Source organism: Rissa tridactyla, chromosome 2 (assembly GCF_028500815.1).
Source record: "Rissa tridactyla isolate bRisTri1 chromosome 2, bRisTri1.patW.cur.20221130, whole genome shotgun sequence".
Taxonomy (NCBI): Eukaryota; Metazoa; Chordata; class Aves; order Charadriiformes; family Laridae; genus Rissa; species Rissa tridactyla.
Genome location: NC_071467.1, coordinates 90,240,956 through 90,267,375, shown reverse-complemented (window position 1 = coordinate 90,267,375; position 26,420 = coordinate 90,240,956). Strand labels below are relative to the sequence as shown.

The 26,420-nt window shown below is 38.5% G+C and overlaps 1 protein-coding gene across 3 annotated transcripts; it reads left to right on the top strand.

The window, feature by feature from the left end:
- Positions 1-919: 919 nt before the first annotated feature.
- KDSR (3-ketodihydrosphingosine reductase) lies at positions 920-25,457 on the top strand. 3 transcript variants are annotated; one of them, XM_054189640.1, is made up of 10 exons: positions 920-1,217; positions 8,440-8,529; positions 9,631-9,687; positions 13,639-13,704; positions 13,854-13,949; positions 15,057-15,248; positions 16,920-17,003; positions 19,771-19,854; positions 21,650-21,751; positions 22,088-25,456. In XM_054189640.1, the coding sequence occupies exons 1-10, from the start codon at positions 1,110-1,112 to the stop codon at positions 22,205-22,207; spliced, it is 999 nt and encodes a 332-aa protein (XP_054045615.1). In that variant the 5' UTR covers positions 920-1,109; the 3' UTR covers positions 22,208-25,456. The 3 variants fall into 3 exon arrangements, with proteins under 3 accessions (XP_054045615.1, XP_054045617.1, XP_054045616.1); XM_054189642.1 differs by lacking the exon at positions 15,057-15,248 and having other exon boundaries at positions 22,088-25,457; XM_054189641.1 differs by lacking the exon at positions 19,771-19,854 and having other exon boundaries at positions 22,088-25,457.
- The last annotated feature ends 963 nt before the right edge of the window (positions 25,458-26,420 follow it).

Sequence of the window (26,420 nt, the reverse complement as noted above, 5' to 3'; positions counted from 1 at the left end):
GCGTGTCGAAGGAATGGGCTGACACATCTCCACTGTTTTACTTACGCCAAGTGGTAACCTGAGGCAACGTATTAAAAACTTTGTGTACAAACAGGCGCTTAATATTCAAGACGTTTTTGTAAGCACATGAGGAAGCCAAGATAAGCGTTTAATATCACCAGGCTTAACCAACATGTATTTTTTTTTTTTTTTTTAATTCCCCCCTCCCCTAAACCCGTCGTTTATTTCCTGAGGAAGGGGGCATTCGGAGCGAACGCTGAGCAGACGCATCTCTCCACAGGGAGCCGGCGCACACCGGCCCGAGGGTGGCGGCAAGCCCAGGGGAAGGGGACGCCCGCCGAAGCAGGCCTCTCGCAAAAAGCCGGTACCTTCACAAGAGCCGGAGCCCTTCTTCGCTCACCTCCAGAAAAGCCTCACCCCCCGCCCCGGGGCCGTGCCGGCTTCCCCCCACCTCAAGGCCCCTCTACCTCGCCTTGCCTCCCCTCAGGGCGCCTCGGGCCCGGCTCCGCCCGGCCCCGCCCCCTCCTTTCGGCGCGAAGAGCGCGCGCCCGCCCCACGTGATGGGGCAAGGTCCCCACCCCCCAACACAAGACCCCGCGGGGGCGACAGGGCGCAGCGCTCCCGCCCCGCCCCTAGGGGGCGCCCCGCGCGGTGCCAGCCCCCGCGAGCGGCGCCCCCTTCCCAACCCCGCCGGCCCCTTATTGCCTCCGACGGTGACCCTGAAAACCCCCTCGGGCGCCAATCTCCGAACGCCGTTCCGCCCCTCGGCCAATCCGCGGGCGCCTTCCCCTCCCCTCGCCGGCCAATCCGAAGGCCCAGGCCCGCGCCCGCCTCGGCAGCCAATCAGGTGGCGGAGTGGCGGCTGGACCCTCCTCCTCCTCCTCCTCCTCCTCCTCCTCCTCCTCCTCCTCCTCCTCCTCCACCACTACCACCACCACCACCTCGCTGGCCCCGGTGCCGAGGCACAGGCGGGCGGCTGTCGCTGCGCTGGCTTGCGGACGGTGGCCCCTTCCCCGCTGCAGCCGTTGCTGCCGTCGCTGCCAGAGGGCCTTCGTCCCCGTCGCCCCGCACCTGCTCGCCGCCATCCTTCCGCTGGCGCAGCCTGAGCCATGCTGCTCCTGGCCGTCGCTTTCATCGTGGCCTTCGTCCTCCTCCTCTACATGGTGTCGCCGCTCATCAGCCCCAAGCCTCTCAAGCTGCCCGGCGCTCACGTCGTGGTGAGTGGGGCGCTCCGGGGTGCGCCGGGCGAGCGGAGCGGGAGGAGGAGGAGGGGGGTCCTGGTCGCCGCGCTGAGGGAGCGGGCCGTTGGCGGGGCCTTCCTCCTCCACGGCGGTTTGCGGGGGGTGGGGGCTTCCGCGCGAGCCGCCCTCGGCCGTTTTGTCCGTTGGGTCGGGGGAAAGGGTGGGCGGGAGGCCGCTGCTGCTGAGGTGGGCGCCCAGCGCTGTGGGGAGGCTGGCACCGGGGAGGCATGTCGGCCTTAGGGGCCCCTGGGGGGGCGGCCCCGCTCCGGGGTGGGGGTGAGCGGAGGAACGGCGGCGGGGGTATGGGCGGCCCCGGTGGAGCCTGCCGGCGGTCCCTGCAGGCGAGTGTCCGGCGGGGGTTGGTGGTGGAGGGCCGCGCCGGGGAGGTTCAGCGTTAGGGGTGGCGGAGGGATTGCAGGGAATCCTGGCGGCTGGCGGTAGCACCCCAAGGTACCGAAACATAGGAGCCGCAACTCCGAGCGATAAGGAAACGACCTGTACAGATGACTCTGACAACCGCTCTCTATCTCAGTTGGCTTAAGGCGATCTTCTGAGTCACCAGCAATGTAAACTATCTTCAGTCTTAATGTTGACTTTTTGAGACATTCCTTTTGTACTCTCGAAGTTACCGGTCACCTTGAGTTTTGTTTTCTGGTAGCATCTCCCAAGGTGTGTGCGCTTCTAAACGAAAGGCAAAAATCTACGGTTTCCTTGGTCTAAAAAACAAGTCAGACACGAGGAAATGGGAAGGCTAATACAGAGGAAGCAGTCAGATGACTCTCATGCACCTTTTTGTCTTTAAGTACATAGATATCGATGTCTATGAGCAATATTTTGACTGACTCTAGTCAAGATGGTATAAGTAAGTCTTTAGAAGGAAGTCTTCAGAAGAACATACTGTTGAAACAGTTCATGAGTAGCACACCACTGGAAGTTGTATGGGTGTGTAGCTGGGGTGTGGGAGAAAGGGGAACAATACCCAGGCACTTTCAGGTGGATCACAAAGTAGTGTATTTGGATGCGCGAGAGCAAATAAGTTAAGCAATTGAAAGGATCAGGGTCCTAGATCTCTTAATTTAGCTTTAAATCTTTAAGGTATGTAGCATGCAGAGAAGTTGTAGCTTACTGTTTGGTTAAATTTGCTTTTAAGGGCTGAGTATGTAGCAGATGCCCTTTCTTACAGTGAGAGTTTGAGACAATGCAGAAGTTAGACCTTTTTGGTGCAAATGAATTTACAGCTACTCTAAGTTAATTTTTAATTATTTTTTTTAGCTCTGTATGATGCTTTTTTGTTTTTTAGTGTTATTTTTAGAAGTCTTCTCTGGAGGATGAAGCTGTCCCCAGAATAACTTAGACCTGTCCGAGTTGCAGCAGTATTCCCAAGTTGCTTTATGCAATAGGTGTTATTTGGATGCTGTAACTGGCTTTACAGCATCATATACTGTGTGAGGTGTGTTCGAGCTTGTATTAAGGTTCTCTGGTTATAGCTCTTCCCACCGAATTAATGCTTGCTAAGGAGGAACCCTTCAACGTTGTGTAAAAGCAAAGATGAAGCAGACTTTCTGTGACTTTTATGCAGAAATAGAACAGCAAACAATAAAAAGTTTAATGGATTTTATTCCAAAAATTTGCTGTTGTTTTTTTTATATATATTGTGATTGTCCCAAGTTATTTGTGTTCTTTATGTGATTAAACTTTTTAAAAGCTGCCATGCTGGTTCCTCTAATCAGGATGGTTCATTTAGGAAAGTTCACATTGAAAATTATGAGAATATTCATGTTAGAAAAACCTTCTCCCTGTAACCACTGCTGTTAATTATGTTAGCAGTTTAATTTCAATTTGATAGAAGTGGAAGTCTCAAAAATAGTATTCGTGCAAGCCTTATAAAATTAGGAGTCCAGTTAGGGAAGTAACTACATTAATATATTGATGGAGGAAAAGGCTGTAGATGTATTTAACTTGATGATACACATCAAAATCTGCAGGTAAACAATTTTATTAGTGTTGCCACTGACAGAACTACTTGTTTTATTTTGACTATAGTTATGCTCTTGAAGTATGGAGCAGTTGTTTCAGAGTTCACTAGTTCTTAGATTTGTAGATGCTGTTAATAATGCTGGACACTTGTACATTTGGATTTCAAGTTTTCTAGTGTAATGCATAAGGAAAAATATTGGATGATGGTACTGTAAGTCAGAAGTTTTGTTCAGGGAGGCTTTCCATGTTGTGTGTGTGAAGTGAATTCTTATACTGTATACTTGGAGTCAGTGTTCTCTGCTACTGAAATGACTGAGAGACTTCATGAAAATATTTAAGGACTGTAACATTACCTAAGGACTTCTGTGATGTCTTCTCACAGAAAAATATCAAAATTTGTTTAAGTGATCTGCATATGTAAATTCTTTTCAGTTTATGGCTCGATTCAGGTAAGACTGTAGATTAACGTTTGGTAATCTTTGTTGGGCCTTGGTTAAACCCAGTCTTGAAATAAAGACCTACAAATTCTGTATTTAGCTGGTTAAGCCCTGTCAAGAGGGTAAGTGATTACCATTACATAGTAAGTATAATTTTTAAAGATACACTTGAATAAATTGTTTTTTCTGAAGCAGAAAAAGTTAGTCTTACCTAGAAATTCTTCTTTCTGGGGGCATGTTGAAAGTATCATGAAAATATCTGTTACATTTCTGAAGGAAGGTTATCAAGCAACTTCAGATGCTATTAGATACCAGTTACTGAATTTTCAACTTCAATCAGCATTCTTTTAGCTCTTATTCCTTCATAAAAAGGATTTCTCTTCACTCATAACAGTTATGGTTAACAGATGTTTGAGTTACGGCTAAGTAACTGACTCTGGCTGCCTTTTGGTATAGAAATTTGAAGCCAAAAACTTGTTTTTGTTTTCTGTCAGTCCTCTCCCAGAGTCACTTATATGATGGAAGTGTTTGCTGTGTTAGGCGAGGCATGCTTTCTGGAGGAATCATGATTGTAGGAGTCTCCTTTTCTTAGAAAAGAAAAGGACTGCTATTCAGAATAAGGGTCTACGGAACTCCAAATTACAAGTGGTCCCCCCCCGCCTTATCTGCTATGTATTTTGATGACCCCAGTGAGTACCATTAAATAAAAAGGACTTCTCTGGTATCAAATTGGCTGGAGCATCAGGTTTAGCTTACTTAAAATAAAATGTTTTTTAGATGTTTAATACTACTTGCTTTGTTTCTAGCATGACTAGAAAAGCGTTCTCAAATAAAGGATGTAAAAGTTATTTCTTCTCCATACTTTGAAAGCCAGAAGGCTATTTTATACATCTGTTATTTTACCATTGTCTTTTTCTCCTTGGGTTTCAGGCTACGTACTAGCACACATCACCTGTTCTGTGAGAATAAGCTACTATTTTAGTAGCTGGTTGTAATAGTAGTCAAGAAAATGAAAACGGGGTAAGGCAGTCATCACTGCTTCATGTGCACCATGCTCACTTGCATCACATTTAACTGCCTTTTGTCAGGGGCACCTGCCCTACACGTGTTCTCTCTGTTCCCTTTCTGCTTCTCTACAAAGGTACTTTGTGTGATTGAGCAGAATGCAACAAAATCAAAAAAGGTGTTAGGGCAGAAGTAGCCTTCGGTAAATATCATGAGTGGTGTTTAGAAACTGTGTTTGCTGAGATACCAATTCTAACCTTCCCCTCCTTGTTTCATCATTAATCTTTCTAAAATCAAGTTGAAATTTCTGCAAAAAAACCTGAGATCTCAGTGGTAGGAATATGGTTTATCTAAGTTTGTGGACTAACAATGGCAGGAAATGTAAAGATATTCTCTGCCTGGAACTATCTCCTGGACATAGTTCAGGGTGATCATGCCAAATCCACATGCATAAGGGTCACCTCTAGTCTAGAAGTAGTTTCACCGCGTCTGAGCAGTGCCCAGTTTGATAACTGTGGTCAGCTTTAATGACGGCCAATCTTGGTGTCTTAGCATTGTAGCTCTTGTGTTGGGAGTGGTATGATCTGTCGTTTAGATGCATCCAAGTGGTTGGACAAGAGGTCGTTTTGAGTCTAGTCAGGCATACTAACCACTTAGAGCAGATTACAGGGATATTCTGTGTCAGTGGAACTAAACACCTTCTGTTAAAAGCATGGTCTAAAAGCATGAAGCCAGCTTGTATCCAGTGCTAAGTGAAAGTTCATAAGCTCTGCTGGAGATACCGTATCAATCAAGTCTTGATTTTGATCATTCCTGATGACAACTATGTTAATTTGGAGTTGGACTGTCTCATCAATTGAAGTGAATTTCCAGTATCTCAAATTTGAAGGTCAAACACAGCAATTCTCTGTACCTCGCCCCAACATTTCCGTTTATCAAGTGGGAAATAAACCCTATGATCCTTAGAAGCTGAACTCTGTTATAAGGATCACAGCTCGAGAAGTTGGAGCCAGACCCTTTTTGGAATAGCTAATTTGGTACCTGTTCTTCTCAAACACAGAAACAGCTTAATAACACTGCCCAAGGGCTGGTAGTATTGCATTCTAAACATCCAAATTAATACTAGGATTTAATTGTCCCTTCCTGTCCAGAAATTATTCTGTGTTTTGAGTTGCCGTGACCAGATTTTTATTTTTGCTAACTCCTCTGAGGCTGGGTTACGGTGACATTTAAAAATGGGATCAGTGGCAATTCAAATGTCTTGAACTTATGAAATGCAGTAGCGCTGTAGAACTATTGGGCACAAGGGTAAGTAACCATAATAACGTCTTGTTTAATTAAGTAGATGTGGGCACTTCCTTTAGTTCTGAGTGTCTATGTTAGTAACTTACCTACCTAACAGACTTCATAAATTTGCTTAGGCTAAGTCTACATGCTAAAGTTCCCAGCTAATTCATACTGCCTTTTGTCACTGACCTATCTGATACGGGCCCTATCCAGTGTTCTTGGGTGTGACCATGAATAAAACCTTCCCTTTTCTGTTTCTTGCATGAGTTCAGACCTTGTCTTTCTGCAGTGTCAGCGTTGTCTGATAAGCCAGAGGCTTGGTGCCAATACCTACACCTTCAAAGAATTCCTCAAGCACTGGTGCAGTTGACCTGTTCGTGATACTCAACAGTTTGTGCAGGCAGCGATCAGTTATCTCTCCATGCTATACCAAAAATGGGAGCCATCTTCCATGTACGATGATTAATTCATGTGCTGGTGTACCTGCTGCTGTTGAAAATCTGTAGAAGCAACTCATGAGTACTGTGGAACTGAGGTCTGCTTGAATGTATCAAACTGAGTCTTTTAATCTTTGCTGAGATGTATTGAAATCTTGCAAGCTACATGGGGAATACACTAAAATTCTTAACTTCCTTCCATCATGAAGCATTAAATTATTATGGGGTTCTGCTGAAGTCCCAAATTGTTAACTAACGCTCGTGATCTTATGGACTTCATTTATTTTGAAAGGGGACATCTTTGGTTCAGAACTCTACAGACGAGGTTTCACATTTCTAGTACAGGACATGCATCGTGGAGTCATCCTCAAATGTTAGTGTAGTGTGAAGCTAATCTTGCAGAGAGTGTCAGTTAGAAGCTAATTTGAAGCAGCTGTCTCTAATAATAGAGGAAGCTTAAAGAGCTGAAATTAATCTTTGTAAATGTTACACCCAATCTCAGCCCATTTGTGACTGTAGATTAACCAGTCGAACCATGGTCTGTGTTGTAAATCTTTGTTTGCTGGGATTATTTCACTTAAAACTATTTTTCAAGATTAGTGATAAAATAGTCATATGAAAGAAGGGTTTAGTGACTCATAGGAACATACTTCTGGCTTTACTCCCTCCAGGAGCAGAAAGAATTTTAAGGATAATGCAGCTCTAAAACAAAACTGAGGCACTGGCAGATGAGGAGACAACAAGAGGCTTTTGATAGGGTGTGTAGGTATAGATTGGGGATCTTCACTCTTCCACTGATTAGCTCAATGCCTCTGTTTTCCCATGCTTTAAATGGAGGTTATACCTTACTTTCTCAAAAGGCTTTGATAAAGAACAAAAAATGATTTCCAGAGCAATCTGAATAACTTCTTTTTCAAATTATCAGGAAATCCTTATTTCAGAACTCATTTCATCAACAGAATTTTTTTTTAATATCTGCTTCTAGGCATTTTGTTACAATATTTTACCAGTTGTAGCCTCTTAATATGCTGTTAAAAGAAAATTCAAATAATTTGGGTATATAGGGAAGTGTTTCTTTAAGGACTGAAGGCACATGCAGGCTAGGCTTAAATGAACAAGTCATCTAAAAGCAGTGTCAGACAGGCAGACACTTTTGTTTTAGTCAAAAAGAGAGGTCAGGATTGTCATCTACATCTTGTTCTGCATGGAGTTCATAAGTAGGTTTATTGAGGCTAGTGAGACAGGTGCTAAGATGACTTTAACCTGTCTGTTAGTATTATTTGGCAGTGTATCCTCCTGCAACATGTGGTGCAGGGCTGTAGTCATCACTCTGCATTTGTCTATGGGCAAACTATTAATTTCCTGTTTATGTATAAGACTATTCAGTGTTACTGTTTAGAGAAAGAAGAAAAGGAAGGTAATGGAAGTTTAGGTGCTGGCACCACCGCAAAACTGGAATTGTGGGATGGCATGGAGAATTCAGGATCCAGACTGGGAGGGACAACCATTGAATTAATTAATTTTTTTTTTTAATGAGAAAGAAGGTATTTTCTGTTTATGTGTATGTGATATCTTCAGCAGACAGTCTACAGTTGTTAATTTCACAAATAATTTCTACTCTAACCAGGTATAGAGGGGCACTATGTAATTGTATTATTATGGCTGACATTAATAGTGATTTCAAACTTTTAACTGCCTCTGCTTTTAGAAATAGCATACAAAACTTACTCAAAAGCATGTGGACAGCCGATGTGGGAGTGGGCCAAAGTGTGCCTGATATAAGAAACAAGGGGGGGGGGGAAAAACCAAAACCAAAAACACGGAGGTAAAACTTGTTTTGGGGTATAAACAAATGCTCATTGATCTATTCGAATCTTATTTTTCATTCATACACTAAAGTTAGTTTACCTACTGAGTATCTACTGTATTTATACCTCATTGAGTGGTATTGTAATCTTAGTATATTTTTAGAATTTTCATTTAATTGGACTCTTACCATGTGAGAGAAGGGATGAGAATAGTGAACTAACGCTGCCATTTTCAAATAACTTTTAGGTAACTGGAGGCTCCAGTGGAATTGGAAAATGTATTGCTATTGAATGTTATAAGCAAGGTGCTTTCATAACACTGATTGCTCGGGATGAGGTAAGTGTATGTGTATTTTTACTGGCTAAATTCTGTTAACAAAATCTCTATACGTGGGGAATAATTTTGGAATTTATAATTACTCATACTTTCTTCAGTGTTTATTTTAAGGGGATCCTAAACATTTCAAATTAATGCATTTGAAGAGAGGTAGCTGCCTTTTTAAGGAGTGTAGCCCAACATGGAATTTGTGATTATCTTGCCTTAAAACTCTGCTACTGCTATCACTTCTGTTAATGGCATTCATTGTTTCATTGTCTAGATCCGTGGCAGGGACAAAAGCACTAAAAACCCCATATTCTTTTAAAACTGTAGAATTTCTCTACAGTAAGTGACAACTGGGGGATCAAAGACAATTCTTAAAATGTATTTTGGTGTCTAATCAGCATTATATCATACTTTCTCCTACTGAAAAGCTGTTCATCAAGACAGCTTTGGAGGAAAAAGTGTTGCTTTGGGCTTTTCTAAGAGGTATTCAGAATTTAGTTGGAATTACTTTTTTCATAATGGGTTGTTATTTTATTTGTAGAGGAAAAAAAACAAATTCAGGAAATAAAAGCACTTAACTTTTTTGGGGGGCCTCAGTGCCAGCTGTCTTCGATAACTTACACTTGAGAATTTATTTTGCATAACCTTGAAAGCAGCCAGAATTAATGCAGTCTTTCTTGAAATGAGCATGACAATTTGAATTCACGAAATTTTTAGTTTAATTTTTGGGATGATTTCATGGCAGTGATAGTTCTTCAGAATAGTCTATATGATATTCCATAAATATAAAATAGAATCAAACTATTAGGAGAAAAATTAATACCTAAGTCCGAGGTGCTCTGGGTAGTTGTATGAAACAAAAACATTAAACTGGTAATAGAATTCGTTACTGGCTTTAGAAGATGAAAAACAGATAAGCAAATTCTGGTAGCTTGATGGTGTTTGTGTTTTCATCATATATTCATAAATCTGTAAAATGATAAGAGTAAAGTGTTCCAACTTGTTGAGGATAATCTTTGTGTGTTTTAGGGAATGTGTTTAAGTCTTACTGAAATACTGAACTATTTTGCTCTCAGAACTGCAATACTTTAGCTGTTCTTCTATCCATTTCAGAACAAGCTGTTGCAGACAAAGAAGGAAATAGAAAAGTATTCTGTTAATGACAAGCAGGTAAGATCACTGCTATCAGTGGCTGTTATGTGTTTTGTTTAAGATAGTCACTACAACATAGTTTAGGAGTCCTACCTTTAAAACAAAGCTGTTTGACAAAAATGAGTGAGGACTCAGTATTTGAATTCAAAAATACCGATCTACTTAAATGAGGTGTTCTGAACTCTGCTGCCTTTGATGTTGCCTGGCTAGTACATTAGCCTGCTTTTCTTCCGGAAAAGGATTGATGTCTTCAGCTGTAGGTGTAGTGTGCTTTTTGGGATAGCTGCAGCGTACAGTTACTCGATAAGCATTTGTATTCTACAAGATGAAGTAGAAGAACCAATTTTATTTTTCCAGTTTCTTGTTTTGCAATTCATAAATATAGCTATTGTCTTGGGAAAGAAGTTTAGATACTTATTTCCAGGTTTAGTTCACTGCATCATACTGTATTCCTTTTCCTGGCAAACTACTGTAAAAAGATACACAAGTTAAATTTGTGAAATTTTGCGACTTTTAGACACTGAAGCTGCTTTGGTGAATAGATAATGCGCTTGTGCATAAAGGCACTGTTTTAGATCTTGTGGAGGTACTAGCTTAAAATAGGTAAGCTTGCGATGTTCAAAATATGCAGGTTCAAGATGAAATGCTAAAATTATTTTTTTTTGCAGTACTAATAATCAAGGGGAGAGGGGAAACAGTATTGAGACTGTTAACATCTTTGACTTCTCCTTTCTTGTGTTCCAGAAATTTTTGTTACTTTCATGATTACAAATACAAGCAATTTATTTGTCTGTGAAAAGGGATTTCAGTTGATAAATTGGATATTCTGTTGAAAAGAAGCAATGGAAAAAGCAGAATCCAATAATGTTAGTACTAGCCGACAAAAAATTTTCTTAATATCGCCACTTACCTAGTAAGGTTCTGTCTTCGCTTCCTTATATTTTTAAGTGGCTCAAGATTACTTTTTTTTTCTATGCATGCTGCCTTACTCAGATCAACTTTATTTGAAAAACTAAGCCATTTGAGGTGAGGAGAAACTGTATTTTGCCCATTAAAAAAAATAAAAAGTAAATCCCAATAACCATTTTCTTTTAGCTGCTCTAGTAGTTTCCCAAGCTTAGCATTAAAGTTAATCCCTTGTCAAAACTGTGTCCGGATGTTCTTGTTAAAATCTGTCCAAGCTTGATAGATGTGGACTTCTTATTTCTTTGTGCATGTTCATAAGAGTTTTGTCTAAAATCTCAGGAAGTACCTTCAAGGTTGAGCAATCTCCAGCATGGAACTGAACAGGACTGCTTTTGCAGAAACAGCTTTAGATTTGCAGCCATGTTAAGCATAAGCCATGTGAGTGGTAGGTAGGCTGTCTCTTCTGTGGCTATTGTTGGGTTGTAGCCAATATCACAGGGAAGCCTGCCTGATCTAAGTGCAAAGAACAGAGCTGAAAAAAGCAGGGAGTCTGGGGCAGGGATCACACTGTAACAGCAGATCAGAAGCTAGGAGGTGAGGGTAGCTGAACCAAGAGAAGTTGTACAGAGGATTGCTGTAAGAGTACAGAAAGATGATGTCTGATACGGATCGCGTGCACAGAGACTGTTACATTTATTAGATGTCAAGCTAAGATCCTCAGGAAAGATTACTTTTTACATGAGCATATGCTGTCACTGTTCACCTCTTGGATATATACGTGAAACCAGGTTGTGTTGACAGCCAGGGTCTACGTACATTTTTACATTCCATCTATGTACATTTTAACGTACCATTTGACAAATGTTCCTTTAAAAACATTTGTGTGCAGTTTATTTAGAGTGCTGACAGTACAGCCTTTATGGGTATAGGTGTGCAATGGAACAAAATCCTTGCCCTTAGAGGTTTTTGGGTTTTTTGCAATACTTTTTTTTAATCCTTTTCCTAATGTAGAATATGCCCAGTTACTTCACTGGGAGTTGAATTTATTGTGAAAGCTTTATTAATGATCCAACACCATGCAATATTTAGAATAAAAGGTGAGGAACAGGGGTGGGGATATTAGACTATTTCTGGCAGCATATTCTGTGTCCTAGGTGTGGATCTATAGCTCATGCTCTGGAGTGAAGGTAATCAGTATACTATAGCAGAAGAAAGAACGTATGATAATAGAAGCAGAGAGGTGAATTGTATAGTATGACAGTAGTCAATAAAAGCTGTGATAGTTCCTGAGTGTGGTGTTCACAGTATGATTAATTAATCCATGCGATCTGATATATTAAGCAACTGCTCCAATTTTGGTACAGAGTTTTTTTTAACCTTCTCATTGATCTTGCAAAGATATTCAGATAATAAATCAATGTCATTTTCATTCAACTGCTGTTTTGTTCTCAAACTTAAATAAAAGATAAATATTTCCAAAATGTAATAAATGCCTTAAGGGGAGATGCATGCAGACCCCCCAATAACTTGTGCCACAAGTTTACTCTGATGTCCAACTACACACAGTGCTGGGAGGCAGGAATGGCCAACCTGCTGTACAGGAATGGCAAGCAGATTCTGTTTATGCAGCTAAGAAGTGTTGCAGTCTGACCAGAGGCAGAACTGACAAATGAGTAGCTGCCAAAGCAGTTAGTTACACTGTGGTAAGCTCTTTTTTTGGTGTGTGTCCACGTGCTCCAGGACTAGTGGTCATGATGATACTTGTTACAAACTGATGATGACCTCTCTTATTTCACTTCAAACTGCGTTTAAGTGAATTGACCAAAGTAACAGAAAGGATAGAAATTGGAACAAGAATAAAGGAGTCCCTCCTCTTATCATGCTATGAGATTGCTTCTCCTTTCAAGGTGATGAATTGCCCTGTTCTGCTGATTGTTCATCAGAGAGGGTAGCTTATTTGTAAATACTTGGCCAAACTGGAGTTTGTAGCGATATTACAGTTTGTAAGTGGTAACCCAAAGGCAGTGATTCCTTTGGTCAGAAGTTGATTTGAATGGGCTTCAAAACATAGATTCTGAAATCATCTTGCTGAAAGTAATCAGTAACTTTCAAGAAAAGCAGGGCCTAACTTTTAGCTACAACAAAACTTAGATCTCACTGTCACCTGTTTTTTCTTATCCTGTCCTGCCTGTGTCCCTTGCCTCTTCCCCCAGGCCAATGCTTATTTTCATTTTTCTGTACCTTTCAACCTAAACCCCATAATCTCTGATTTCCAGACAAGGAGTAAATATATACATATTACTTCACTTTTTAGATATTTAGGACACTGTGCAGCTAGTCAGTTTCTTACAGAATTTTTATTTTAGCTTTGTCCTTGACATGTCCCAATTAAACAGTATGCAACTAAGTTTACTACTATTCTTCAAAAAGCATTTTTTTTAAATAAGCGGGTGGCGTGCAATGCCAGTAGTAAAGTTAGCAGGTTTTTAACGCTTGCTTTACAAATTTTGGAAAAGTGTTTGTTTGTTTTTTTTTTTTTTTTTTGCAGTGCTGGTGCTGCAGTTGCAGGGCAATGCTCTGCAACCATGCCTTTCTATTATGTGGAAAAAAAAAAAATGTTTTTCCTTAAAGATGAGCCTAAGCCACACAAATGGTTTGACTTGTGTTTAGGGCTGACGAAAGTTAAATGTAGCACTGCGGAATTTTGATTGCCTCAGAATAGTTTTTACTAAATTTTATGTAAATAACTCGAGGTAGCGTGTCTTAGTACAGTTAATTATAAATTATACTTTGCACATGAGTAGCTTCTTTGAAGATCCTGAAGTGCTTATTCGTTCTTAATATAATCTTTATTATACTGGTATGTGTGTGTGTGAGGGGGAGGAACTCGGAGGGGGCAGAGATTGCTTTTGCCAGTCCAGAAGTGCAAACTGTCTTGTCAAAAAGACTTCTTGTTTTTCTGGAAAATATGTTACTGGGTTTTGTTTCATTTTGAAAGGCTCAGAGTCAACAGTTACTGGATTGACTGTGTTGTAAAAATGTTCTTTCACTTTCCTTTTCTAGGTTGTACTATGTATTTCTGTTGATGTTTCCAAAGACTACGAACAGGTGGAGAATGTCCTAAAACAGGTGAGGAAGTAACTGATTCACCTGTGCACCTTAAGAAGCTTATCTGTGTGTGACATATTTCTAATGGAAAGTTTCTTATAATGATACTGTGCTATAGGAAGGAGGTTTTTACTGCTAAAGAACAACTTAACCTCTATCCACTCTTCCAGGCTCAGGAGAAGCTGGGGCCAGTTGACATGCTTGTAAACTGTGCAGGAACATCAGTTACAGGAAAATTTGAGGATATTGAAGTGAATTCTTTTGAAGTGAGTGAGCATAGTTTTTTATTTTATTATATGATGATTTCTTGTTCAAACATTCTAACAACTAGATTACATTCCTGTGTCTTTGCAGACTTTGTATGAATAGTGATACACTTGATTTGTGGTAGCTATCAGAATTGGAATGTATCTTTTTACATTTGTAAAGATCGCCTCTAATTTCTCACTTAACAGTCCATTGTTGGGTCAGAACAGTGAATTCTCCCTCGAGGTTAGAGAGAGTCCTGAAGATGGCAAAAAAGCCTGGCATGTGTTTTTAGAGTTTATAGTGAACAGCACTGAATTTCACACACGGTCTCTTTTTTTTTTTTTTCTGGTGAAGTTTGATGGGTTTTTTTAAATATTTTTTAACTTGTTTAAGAAAAATTTGGCTATTACCAGTGTTCAGCTGAGGTGCACAGATTGTTTGCAGCTTGAGAAGCTGCTTCTCTGATGAAAATACCCCAAACACATGTATTTTGGTTACTTTTATGCCCACAGCCCTCAAGCCCCCAGTCATCTACAGATAACACTGAATAATCTGAAAAGACTAAATAGGCATAACTTTATTATAAATTTGAATCATCCATTCTATTGCTTGTATAGGCTATCAGTTGTGGTTTAGATCTTCTAGAGAGTGAAATTAAAGACTTCCCCTTATCCATCAAAGATTAAAATCTCTGAAATGGATAAATACATACTTTCTTTTCCTGATTTAGAAAGGTCTTTAAACTTTCGTTTCGGTGTGTTTTCATACATTGTATGTAAATGGATTGCTTCCTGGACACTCTTTAAATTAGATTTTCCCTCAAATGGTCGTCTTTTTTTCCTTGAAGGTCATATGGTTCTAAGTGTTACCAGTATCCTGGATGCTATTAAGACTTGTAGGTAGACTGGATTTCTTTTGGCTTGAAGTGAGATTTTTAGCTATAAAACAGTTTATGGAACTGTAGAATAGAAAACAATTGTTTCTTTTGCTAGCTGATAGAACTACAAATCTAGTGAACTTCATTGTTAAAGCATACTGAAATGGGGATTTTTGATAAATAATACCAAACAGCTGAAGGATTCTGAATTTGTGACTCAAATACCATATTAATATCATTTGTACAGAGATTAATGGCAGTCAATTATCTGGGTAGTGTTTACCCGAGTCGAGCAGTGATTGCTACCATGAAGGAACGAAGAATGGGAAGGATTGTGTTTGTATCATCTCAGGCCGGGCAGTTAGGCCTATTTGGTTATACAGCTTATTCTCCAACAAAGTTCGCTCTTCGAGGGTTGGCTGAAGCCATGCAAATGGAGGTATGTGTGCAATAATTTAAGTATTTTTGATTGTAAACAAAAATATTTTTTTTAAACTAGCAGCACAGCACACTTTCATTTAAATAGCCCTTTTTGTGTTGTGCAGCACTACTGATATCTGTGTGCTATGTTGGCCCTTTTTTTGGCAGCAGTACAATTCTGTTGCTCTGCATGGGGTTGCAGAAACTAAGTGGATCTCAGTTGCGTAAGAGGGAGTAGATTGAATCTGTTCCTAGAACTGAAGGTGACATGTTCAGACATTTTTTTTTAATCTTTCATTAACTAAAAGGACTTCGCTTTTAAGTCTTTTGAGAAAAGGCTTTCTCAAGGTTCTAAGTGCAGAATGGTATTGAAGATCCCATGGATGAATGAATGGCAGGCCAGTGATTCCCAGCTTCTTTGTGAGGCCACAGTAAGTGGTATGTAAAACTTGCAAGATAGATTCGAGGATTGTCCAAAAAAAAAAAGTTGACAGTGGTTCACCCCTCTAAATTTTGGGATATATGAGCTTTTTACAGTGCAATGATCTAAGTTTATGCTTAAGTCAAAACTAAAAACCAGACAAACACTGTTTTTGTTATTCAGTGGAACAAGATTGGTAAGTGCATTGTTGTAAGACAGGCAAAATTGATTTGAAAATCGCTTTTCTTAATTCTTTTATTAAGAATGTACATTTCAGTTAAGTGTTTATATATAAAGTGTTTGGTTCTGGACCCTCGCATAGTCCCTGGTTCTGCCTTGTTCTGGTCGATGTATACCTTGATAAGGATAAGAACGTGGAGTAAAGCTGCCTCTAATCACATCCAGTGTGCCAAATAGAGCAATGTAACTGAAGGGTCTTTCTTCAGAGTGGTGACAGATATTTTTTGAAGGGTGAATTCTTCAAAACTAAAAATAGGACATTTATGGACCTGTGATGTGGTATTTCAGTGTTTTTAATATAGAATGTTTGTACAGATTTGCATTGTAGTAGTTTCTGAATAGTAGTGCAGTTAAGTGATGTAATTCTATGACACGTATGTACAAATACATAACTAAATGCAATTCTTGGTGTGAGGCTTTCCATTTTTCCTCACGATTCCTACTTCTTTTTTTTGTCTCCTTAGATTTTGATCCTTTGCAAGTTTATACCCTGGGTTGAAAAGCCTTGTGACTTGAGTATATGTGTTAAAGATATCAAATTTGAGTTTACAATTTTTGTTGTGTTTTTTCTCATATTTGTCCAGCAGTTGAAATAAGTTGACATAAACAACAACAAAAGAGCATGCTAGTAAGTCTCAGTGAAAGCCTTTTTGGCCTTGTGTTTATAAATGCTGGGTACTGGTGTTTGGCAATGGTTTAGTCTTTTTTTAAAATTGAAATTGCTACTTTCATATTCCTCCTAAGTGTCTTAAAAAAACACTTAGATTCATCAAATAATTTACCTTGAATACAAAAATTTTTAGATATTTTATTTAAAAAACCAACACAACCGTCTTACTCTTTGCTTTTGCTGTCTCATTTGACAAAGCTCTGAGTCTTGCAAGTGCTGAATGTGAGGGTGACTAAACGCTAGAAGCACTTTAAATTCCTGCTTGCTCTATTTCTTAGGTACAAGAGAAATTAATGAAGTTCTAAGGGATGTGTAGAGGCTGTGAATATTAAGATAACACTTACTCTTGTAAAATACAGGTAAAACCTTACAATATCTACATAACGGTGGCCTATCCTCCAGATACTGATACACCTGGCTTTGCAGAAGAAAGTAAAACAAAGGTAAACCATTCTTCAGTAACACTGTAATGTTATTAAAGCTTCATTTTGTAGCAAGCAATGGATTTCAGATTTCATCCACTTCAGTAGTATTTTTGGAATCAGTGCGTATTAAGATTTTAAGAAGTACTTCAATTTTATCAACTTAACTAGTCAGAGTTAAATAACTTGTAGGATAATTTTGTGTAGTTTATTGTTCTGGCTTTAAATGGAAGAACTACCTACCTTGAATGGCTGAAATGCTGAAAGTCTTTCTGTAGACAACTGAAATACTGTTGTGGAATGGTAAACTGTAAAACCGCTATTTGTTTTGATATCAAAGCTTAATGAACTAAAAATAACATTCTTATTTTGTGTCTTTGATACTGGGCAGTTGTTCTGATAGATGCAAAAGATCAAAATAAACCTCAGTTTCTTCAGTGAAGTCTGCAAACTAACAGTGCTGTGTATGACTATATGTAATGATGCAATTTAATAATGGCTGTTGTCTAGTATTAAAGTAGGAAGGAAACTCTCTTGCATTGTGTTTGGACTGCAAATGACAGTATTGATTTTCAGAAGGACTTGTCAGCAGTAGACCTTTTTTATTTGGCTTACCTTGGAAGTGAAAGTTTTGACTTTTAAAAATTCAGTTGCGTCTTGTCATTTGACTACATACGAAGTAGTTCCAAAAATTGCGTTCAGGCCCCCAGTTCAGACTGAAGTATTGGGTAACCAGAGAAAAATGTGTCTATTTCTTATTCGCATACTGTGAACTAGAAACCTGATATCTAAGGAGATCAGACTTTTCAAGATGCCCCATCACACATAATAGGAAATTGAGATTGAATTTCATTTTGTCTTTCACCCTTCGTATAGGAATCAGTAGGGATTGTATATTACAATTCTTACTTCATCATTTCTTGATATAAATATCCTATATTAAGTGTATACTCCCACACATCCGCATAAAGTGCCAGATTACACATCTGGAGATATTTGTGTAGTTTGCATATATTCTTTAAAAGAGATTCAGTGAGATTTATCTTACTTGTCAAAAAGGTGTTGTCTTTTAAGCAAAGATTTATGCTTTGCTTTAGCATACATGAAGTCTTTGGGTAACTTGCTCCTATCGTGATAGTGCACCTTGAATCTCTGCAATATTGTGCATTCCTCTGACAGTTCAAATGCTCATTTATTATTGCTGTATTTATTTAATACTGCTTTGTCTCTGTAGTTTACATCTCTTTAGGACTATTTCTCTGTAGTCATTGAATACGGTAAAAGAAAATGTCAAGAACTAGGATACAGGTTTCCTGTGTTTAATCATTAAGCTTTTCTTGTTTCTTTTTTTTTTTTTTCTGAGGTAACTGCTTTACAAATTACAACCAAGCTTTGCCTGGCTGACCAGCCAGATTGAGTATTTAATGGCCGATTTCTGCCTGTCTTTTTCTCAACATGTCATTAACTTTAGCTGTTGCTCCTGAGCAGCTGCTAATTTTTTTTCCAAACTTACAGTATTTGAATTACTGTTGACATCCCTGTATCTCTTTCAGGTTTGGTTGATACTGGCCAGTAAGCTCAAAAGTACATAGGGGTTATGAGATGGAGATCTGATGATGTGAGCCATATCATTGTAGGAAAGCATGTGAAAGGTGTTTGTATGTGATTTCTGCTGGCAAAGACACCGATTCCCCCCTACCCCCTTAAAATACACATACTAAAAAATAAAAAAAGTTTTCAGTGAGGCTGCTTAGTGAAATCAGGGTTCATAATTCTACAGGTATTTGGAAATAGGCCTGTTTCTGTGAAATTTAATTTCTGTAGTACTGTGGATTGATAATGAAAGAGAAACCTGTAGCTGCTCAGCATTTCCCTAGAAGTGCTTTTTTCAAGTATTAGTCTCGGAATTAAACTAGCCCCAGTATTTCACTAGGCTTGAATGCTTCAATTAAATTTTGTTATTAAATGTAACCAAATCAGCCATTACAACAAGTTGACTTGTGACCAAGTACTCTTTTTCTCCCTTATTTAGCACTGTTTTTTCTTCATTAGCAGAACCATCTATCTTAACATATTGAGCATTTAAATACCTTGCTGTGCAGTTGGCTCCATCGTTGTTTTATTTGTTAAAAGGACATGAATGACAAACATGCTTCTAAATACTTTAAAGCATATTTTTGCCATTTGTTTTTGTAACAGACCAGACGTGTTTGGGTTTTGTGAAAGAAATTGTGATTGCTAAAATAACTGCCATAATTTCATTCTTCTAGTGAGGTAAAGGGGCATAAATGCTCTAAAACACAAAGAAATAAAATGCAGTGATGGATTTTGGTGGATACCAGTGTGTGGAGTTTGAGAAATTTAAAAAAAAAAAATATTGTTTTGTAGGATCTTAAAATATTTCTGGTATATCTTTTACTTCATTTCTGCCAAAAAAACCATAAATGAAGTAATACAGGTGTTGAGGAGACAGTTTAAGCATTTTGATAACTACTTCTAAAAATTAAATACGGGGGGGAGGAACACTTTTTCATCTCTTATTAGTTATAGAATATTAAAAAAACATACTACTCAAGGAAAAGTTGGCATTTCCCTTCATAAAACTAATCTATTATTTATGAAGATGCTTTTAACTTTCTTTTAAGTGGATGTTTTAGGTGACAGCATGATACCACTTGGTAACAGTGATGTCATCCATGACAAAAGACCCAAAACCAAAATTTTACCTTCACATTTTTCTCTCCTGTGTGTTGTTAGTCAAACTTATATTGATGTTTTTCTACTAAAGCCCTTAGAGACGAAGCTAATTTCTGAAACCTCATCTGTTTGCCAAGCAGAACAAGTCGCCAGAGTTATAGTCAAAGATGCCATAGTAAGTAAATTATCTTTTTAAAGTATGTTCTTTGGGGAGACAGGGATTGCATGTAATGCTTGTTTAAGGCTATAAGGCAATGGCAAAACCAATTTACACGAAACAGTACTCTTTTGTTAGTTTGAACAGGAAGTATTTTCTTTATTCTTCTTTTGCCACTGTGCCCGCAAATGATTTTATCCAATCTTCTGGAACTAAAAAGTATCTGAAGTTGTATATTAGACAGAACAAAATGATGCATCGGTATGATGCAATGTCTGAAAGGCAGATTATGACTGACTTTAAAGCACTAAACTCTATTGACTTTTTAGATATTAAATACCACTGGTCTAACCTCAAAAGCTTGTAGGACTATCTTATTTTTCTTGAAGATGAGTTCATAAAAAATAATTATAAAACAAATGAAGGCAGTCTAGCCTTTTTTGGCTTCTAATGTCTTAAGTATGTGATTTATGAGTGATTAAAATACATAAAATGCTGCTCTTAGTGGTTACAGTTGTATTGCCTTTCTGAGGAATTTTTTTAATGTTTTGTGATATGGAATGCTTGTATGCTTAATAAAGCACCTCAGAATGGAAACAAACATGAAATTTCGTCTTTGTAAAGCACAGTGATTGAATCCTAAAATTTGTGATTATTTTAGGGTTCCAAATACATTTGGTCTCCAACATGATTCAGATCTACAGCAGGTGTTCAATTGTGAAGTTGTTACAGTATTTTGAGAAATACAGCACATGGACACAAAATCGTGTCTGGTTTTGGGGTGGTGAGTTTTAAAAGCAACTACTACCTCACACGGTGTTCTGCTTTGGTGCTTAAGGAAGACTAATCTCCTCACTAATCTTAAGCATCTGGTATTTCTACACCACGGTTTCCAGCACTTTGGATGATATGTTAGTTCAAACATGGTCTTTATGTACTCAAGCTATCAGCTGAGAGACTAAAATAGAAATTTAGAGGTAGCTCTGTACTGTAGGAACTCACAGTTCTCTTAGGTGTGTGTTGGGAAATATTACTCAACAAAATTTTATATCCTCTACTACTTTGCAGTGATTCACTCCGAACCCTGATTCAGGAATACCGCCTTCTCCTTTCACTTCTGCATTCCATAAGTTTAGTCCTGCAGTGTTTCAGAAAGTCTGTTTTCCAGCATTAAGTCTGCTGGAAACAAATGGGAGAAGCCTGGGAGTCAGAGCTATAAAGCTGCAATTTTCCTGATGAGTAGTCGGAAACCAGCCAACTGAACAACTTTTTCCTGGTGTCTGTCCCCCCTCTCCTGCCAGCTGCATCGCTTAGCAGGCTGTCTCTCTCATGGTTTTGAGGAGGGCATGTTAAAAATCCGTGATGCAGATGAAGGAGGACCTGTTACCTAACATTTGAAATATACCCCCCTGCCAAATCATATGTGATAACAAACTAATTTTAACAGCAGGCAAGTACTATTTTATTCTACAATGATAGTAGTGATTGGTGATCTGACAGCATTAGGGTGTAATTCTGGCTCTGAAATATATTTACAGACAGGGAGACCATCATGCATTTTCTCCATCAGTAAGCATGCTTCAAGAAGAAATTTAAAGTCTTCCTATCTTGTAAAGAAATGTGCGGTAATTTTGGAATGTTGCTGTATAGCACAAAATGTTTTTGAATATTTTGATTCTTAATTGTGTTAATTTTTTTACATTAATCAGCTGTGTTCATCAAGAATAGCTGTTGAAATAAGACACATCATGATTTGCCACAAGTAGGTAAATTACTTTTTCCTTTTCTTAATTGCTGTTTTCTTTCCATCCAGCAAGGGAACTTTAACAGCTCAGTTGGATCGGATGGTTACATGCTGTCAATATTGACAAGTGGAATGTCACCAGTCACTTCTATTACTGAAGGTCTTCAGCAGGTAAGATTTGGGAAGACCCTGTAGTCACAATTTCTTATACGTTAAAATACTTTAAAATATAGAACATGATGCAAGCATTGATTATTTTTTCATCAAATGATTGTTTATACTGTGGAGACTTGAGTTTAAGAAATGGAAGTATTTTCAAGCTGAAGCAGTAAGTTGGCAGGAAAGCTAAGACTACTAGCTGCTGCTCTGGCCTGAACTGTTACATAGTTATGATGGTTTTCATGAGTTTTTCTTGAGATACCTGCCTGGAACTTCATTTCATGAGTAAATAATATGCTGCAGTCTGGGATCTTAAATTAATTGAAAGATGTTTCTCTCTGTTTTCAGGTTGTTTGCATGGGCATTTTTCGCATCGTTGGCCTATTTTACCTAGGAAGTTTTGACAGCATAGTTCGTCGCTGCATGATGCAAAGGGAAAAGTCTGAAAGCACAGATAAGAATGAATAATCTTTACTTTGAATTGAAAGAAGAATGTTAAACAGTCCTGGACAGCTTGCTGCTTAAGTGGGACTCAGTTTTTTTCCTGAAGGATTTAGGCTGGAAGTACTTGCATATGTGACAGATGAGTCCCCTCAAAAGCTATGAAAGAAAACAAAAGTACAACTCCAGAAAACGCCAAACTATGCAAAAGTGTGAATGAGGATTAGATTATTTTTTTTGGTGATTTGATTTAGAGAGAATTTGGGGAACTTGTAAGTGATCTGCAGAGTAGAATTTGAGAATGAACTGTGTGCGGTGATTCTGGACAAATGCTTAAGTTTTCTTACTTTGGTGCTTACGGACAAAAGAAGTACCATGACAGACTGGGCAGAAGTAGGCTGAAGTCCCCTGAACAGGTTGGTACCTTCTGGTAACAGTTTTGGGACTGTTTTTAATTTAGAATGTTAACTTTTCCTTTGGCCAATCTACAGATCCTTCTGTCAACGACAGCTTTCCTTACTCTATCCAACATGCAACTGTGGAAACATTTGTATGATCTAAGCTTTCTCAGTCTGGGAGTAATTAAAAAGTATGGTTTAATATATGCATACTTTCTAAAGGGAGATGAAGAACCCATTCCCACAGAGAAATGCTAGGAGATGTGATTGGGTCTGTAGCTCTACTGGCCTTTGAAGTATATTGGGAACAAAAAAATCAAACCAGTATCAACTGTGGTGATTATGACTTTCAGCATATTAAGCCATTGAAATAATGTACAATTTTTACAGATACTTACTTTTCCATGTCTGCCAGTTTTTGCTCTGGAAAGGAAAGTAGCTTAATGCTGCTGTTATGCACGTTATTTTTTTCAAAGCTGCAAATGATGAGCCAAACCAGTAGTTGATGATAGAATCAATTGTAACTAAAATGCCAGGCTCTTCCAGTAGCAGGAATGTAGCTTTTTGGGGCAGGGGGGCTGGGAGGGGGAGGGGTGTGTGTCAGAATGGCATTCCACACTTAATTTTACCACTACACAGAAACTTTCACATGACAAGAAATGATTTTAAATACTCTCCTTCTATGCCCCACTTCGAGTTTGTTTCATTTACATTATATGCAACAAGGCTGCTCAATAACTGCTTCAGAATACACAGAACCCAGTGGTTGTTTCTAATAAATCTTAAGTTTAACACTGAAAAAGCTTGATGAATAACAATGATGTTTTAAGGGTGCACTATATATACTGTTTATTTAATGGACCACTATAGCAAGTGCCTTGTGAGCTGCTTTTTTTTTTTCCAAAAGCTGCATATTTTGTATTTGTTAGCACTGCTGTGTTTTCAATGTCATATTTTCCATTTTCAGTCAGTACCCTGAATCTAAAATTACTTGTAAAACTGGGCACTTTCACTTCCTTGAAAGTAGTATTTAACAACAAAATAGGCAAAATTGATTGCTTTTGGTAAGATACTTTGTACGTGTATTTAAGAAGAGGTATTCAGTAACAGGTGGTTAACTGGAAAACCTTTAAAACATAATTTATTGAGGCTATTTTCTCCTCTCTGAATTCAGTTATCACTTTTCAAATTTTCTTCCCATAGACTAAACTTGCTTTAATACCTGGTTTACAAACACATTTTTTGGGGAGAGTCACGTTGGCACTCATTTTAAGTGGTTAGACTTTTATTAGATTGCAAATGTTAAGGCATTGTTGAATTCTTCACAAAGCCTATGTTTTAGGTCCTGCCTCCTGATTTTTAGATATGTGAAGTTGTGCATGCCTATAATATAATACTAATTTTGAGAATAGCGTATTCCTGCATTTTTTTAAACAGCTGGGCTTCAGTGCAAAGAAATCTAATGTGCATATGTGTTTCCTGTGCTGTTAATGTGAATGACATAATGGAGCATTTATCATACCTCCGATGTCAACATTGCTATGTTTCTTAAAGCAACATAACAATTCTATTTGGACCCTATTATTAACTGTTATTTTGATGCAAATCGAATGCTCCTTCGACCACCTGCAAAAGATACCAAAATGGGTGAATCAGTTGTGCTGTAGTTTGAAAGAAATGCTTATGTAAATGACATCACCACAAGCTTGAAGGTCAGGACTTAAAACCAGTAACACTTTGGATACTTGAATTTTGGGATCTTCAACTTGGAACGTTAAAGGGTTTGCATTTAAGAAACATAATCCAGAAGATCAGAGCACACACAAGACACTGTGGCAGCTGGGCCTCTCTAAAGTATTTCAGGTTGGACATCTTAGATCACTAGTCTCTCCTTGACTGAAGAGTCCTCCAAGTAATGACTGATAGAATTCAGTGCAAGTGTTCGTGAAGGGGGAATAAGAATACTGGGTCAAAGTTATGGCCATGATCGATAGAAACATCAGTTCACGCCTAGTTTTGCATAGTGTAAGTCGTTGTATTGACAGTAAAACTGTAGGTTGAACCCCTCAGCAATTGTGGAAATTGGAACGAAGCAAGTTTTTTGATGGAATAAGTAAAGAAAAATCTTTTTAAATGTTCTAGTTTCTGCTGTTGCAAGTTAATGCAGTGAATTTCAACTGATAAACTCTGCAACTGTTTTACTGTCAAAACATAGTAAATTGTCAACTACAGCAACCTTTGGTGTAAAAATTTTGTTTTCTTCTGCACATTCTTTATCAACCAATGTACTCATTTTAAGGTCCAATATTAAGTGAAGGAGATGCCTTGTAATCTTGTGGAAAAATGTTTAGCAGCCAAAAAACTATTTTGCCAGTTTAAATGTTACAAAACCTCTGCGTTGAAATGTTTTAGCAGTGTATTAGATCCGTGAAGAACTTCAAATAGGCTTTATTACTTTTTGTCAAATTGTCAATAATTTAATCACTTGTGCCATATCAGTCGGTGTCTTGTCTCTTGTTTTCTTAGTCGGCCTTTAAGATTCGATTTAGGCTTTGATAGTCTTTTCCATTCCATGTAGTTTCTAATGACCGTCTGCTTTAAATACAGATTTATTGTAACTTTACGTATAGTTTACTTCACCAAGGTGTTCATGTGCAATTTAAATAGATTTAATATTTTACTAAGAAATAAGAGGTAAATAAACTTTATTTGCTGTGAAAAACTCTAGGCACTTTTAAATGATAAAAATATAGCATTATTTGTAAAAAGAAACTTTGTGCTTATTGCTTCATCATTTTTGTGCCAGAATTGTAAACTAGTTTTCATATTTTATATTTCTCAGAATAAATGGAGAATCAACAAAGCCTGTAACTTCTGAGCTCTTTTGAGGGGATGAAGAGCAATGGATAAATTCATTTGCAGGACTTCGTGGTTTTCTTTCTTTCTCTTTTTTTTTTTTTAATCTAGGATTAGTTCGCCAGGATCCTCTTAATTTTGTAGGACAGCAGAGGGGGCAATATATCCCTCCATTTTAGCATGTTAGGGCAGAGGTGTAGGCCAGATGAAGAATTTGACTGAATATTGTCAGCAGACCCAGTGTCATCAAACCATAATGAAAGTGGGATTCAATTGACACAATCTGCCTTTATTGCAGAAGGTGCTGCCAGTGTATAACTATTGCGCGTGCTCTCTGGAAGTGCTTGTGAGTCCTCATGAGCCAAGTGAGGCTCGTTCTTCCTAGTGGGAAACAATAGAAATACTAGTTACATGGTAGCTGCCTTCCTGTACCACCGTTGAGCATGCAGCTGTATAGAAAATTACTGTATTACGGTTCAGCTCTGGGGTAGGAGGGTTTGAGTGGATACGTAGCTCCAAGAAAACAGTAGGGAAGAAATAGCTCTAAGACAGTTATTCTCAAAGTAAATCCAAAATCACAAAAGTGCAATCTTTCTAAAAGGGATTCTTATTGAATTATCAGAGAGCCAAAATCAAAGATGTATTAAGGAAAGTATATGCTATCTAAAAGGTGTTTTAAAGCTGAGGAGATGATGTTAGTCTTAGAATGTTGGAGAATTCAAAGTTTTGAAGTGGAAGAATGCCACGCTGCAACTGGAGCTGCTGATTTTTCCTTTTCAGTAGAAGTAGCAGGCCAAAGTAGATTGCTCTTCATTCCTTTTCATAATTGGATTTTAGCTACAAGGCTAAATTACCTGGTAGCTCCATTCTTTCCTTTTTTTTTTTTTCTGCCCAGTGAGTACCAAGCACACTGAAGAGTAAGTGCATATTTGATTGTCTGTCAAAGCTGGTAGTAAAACCTCATGAAGTCATTTCCTTTCCTCTGT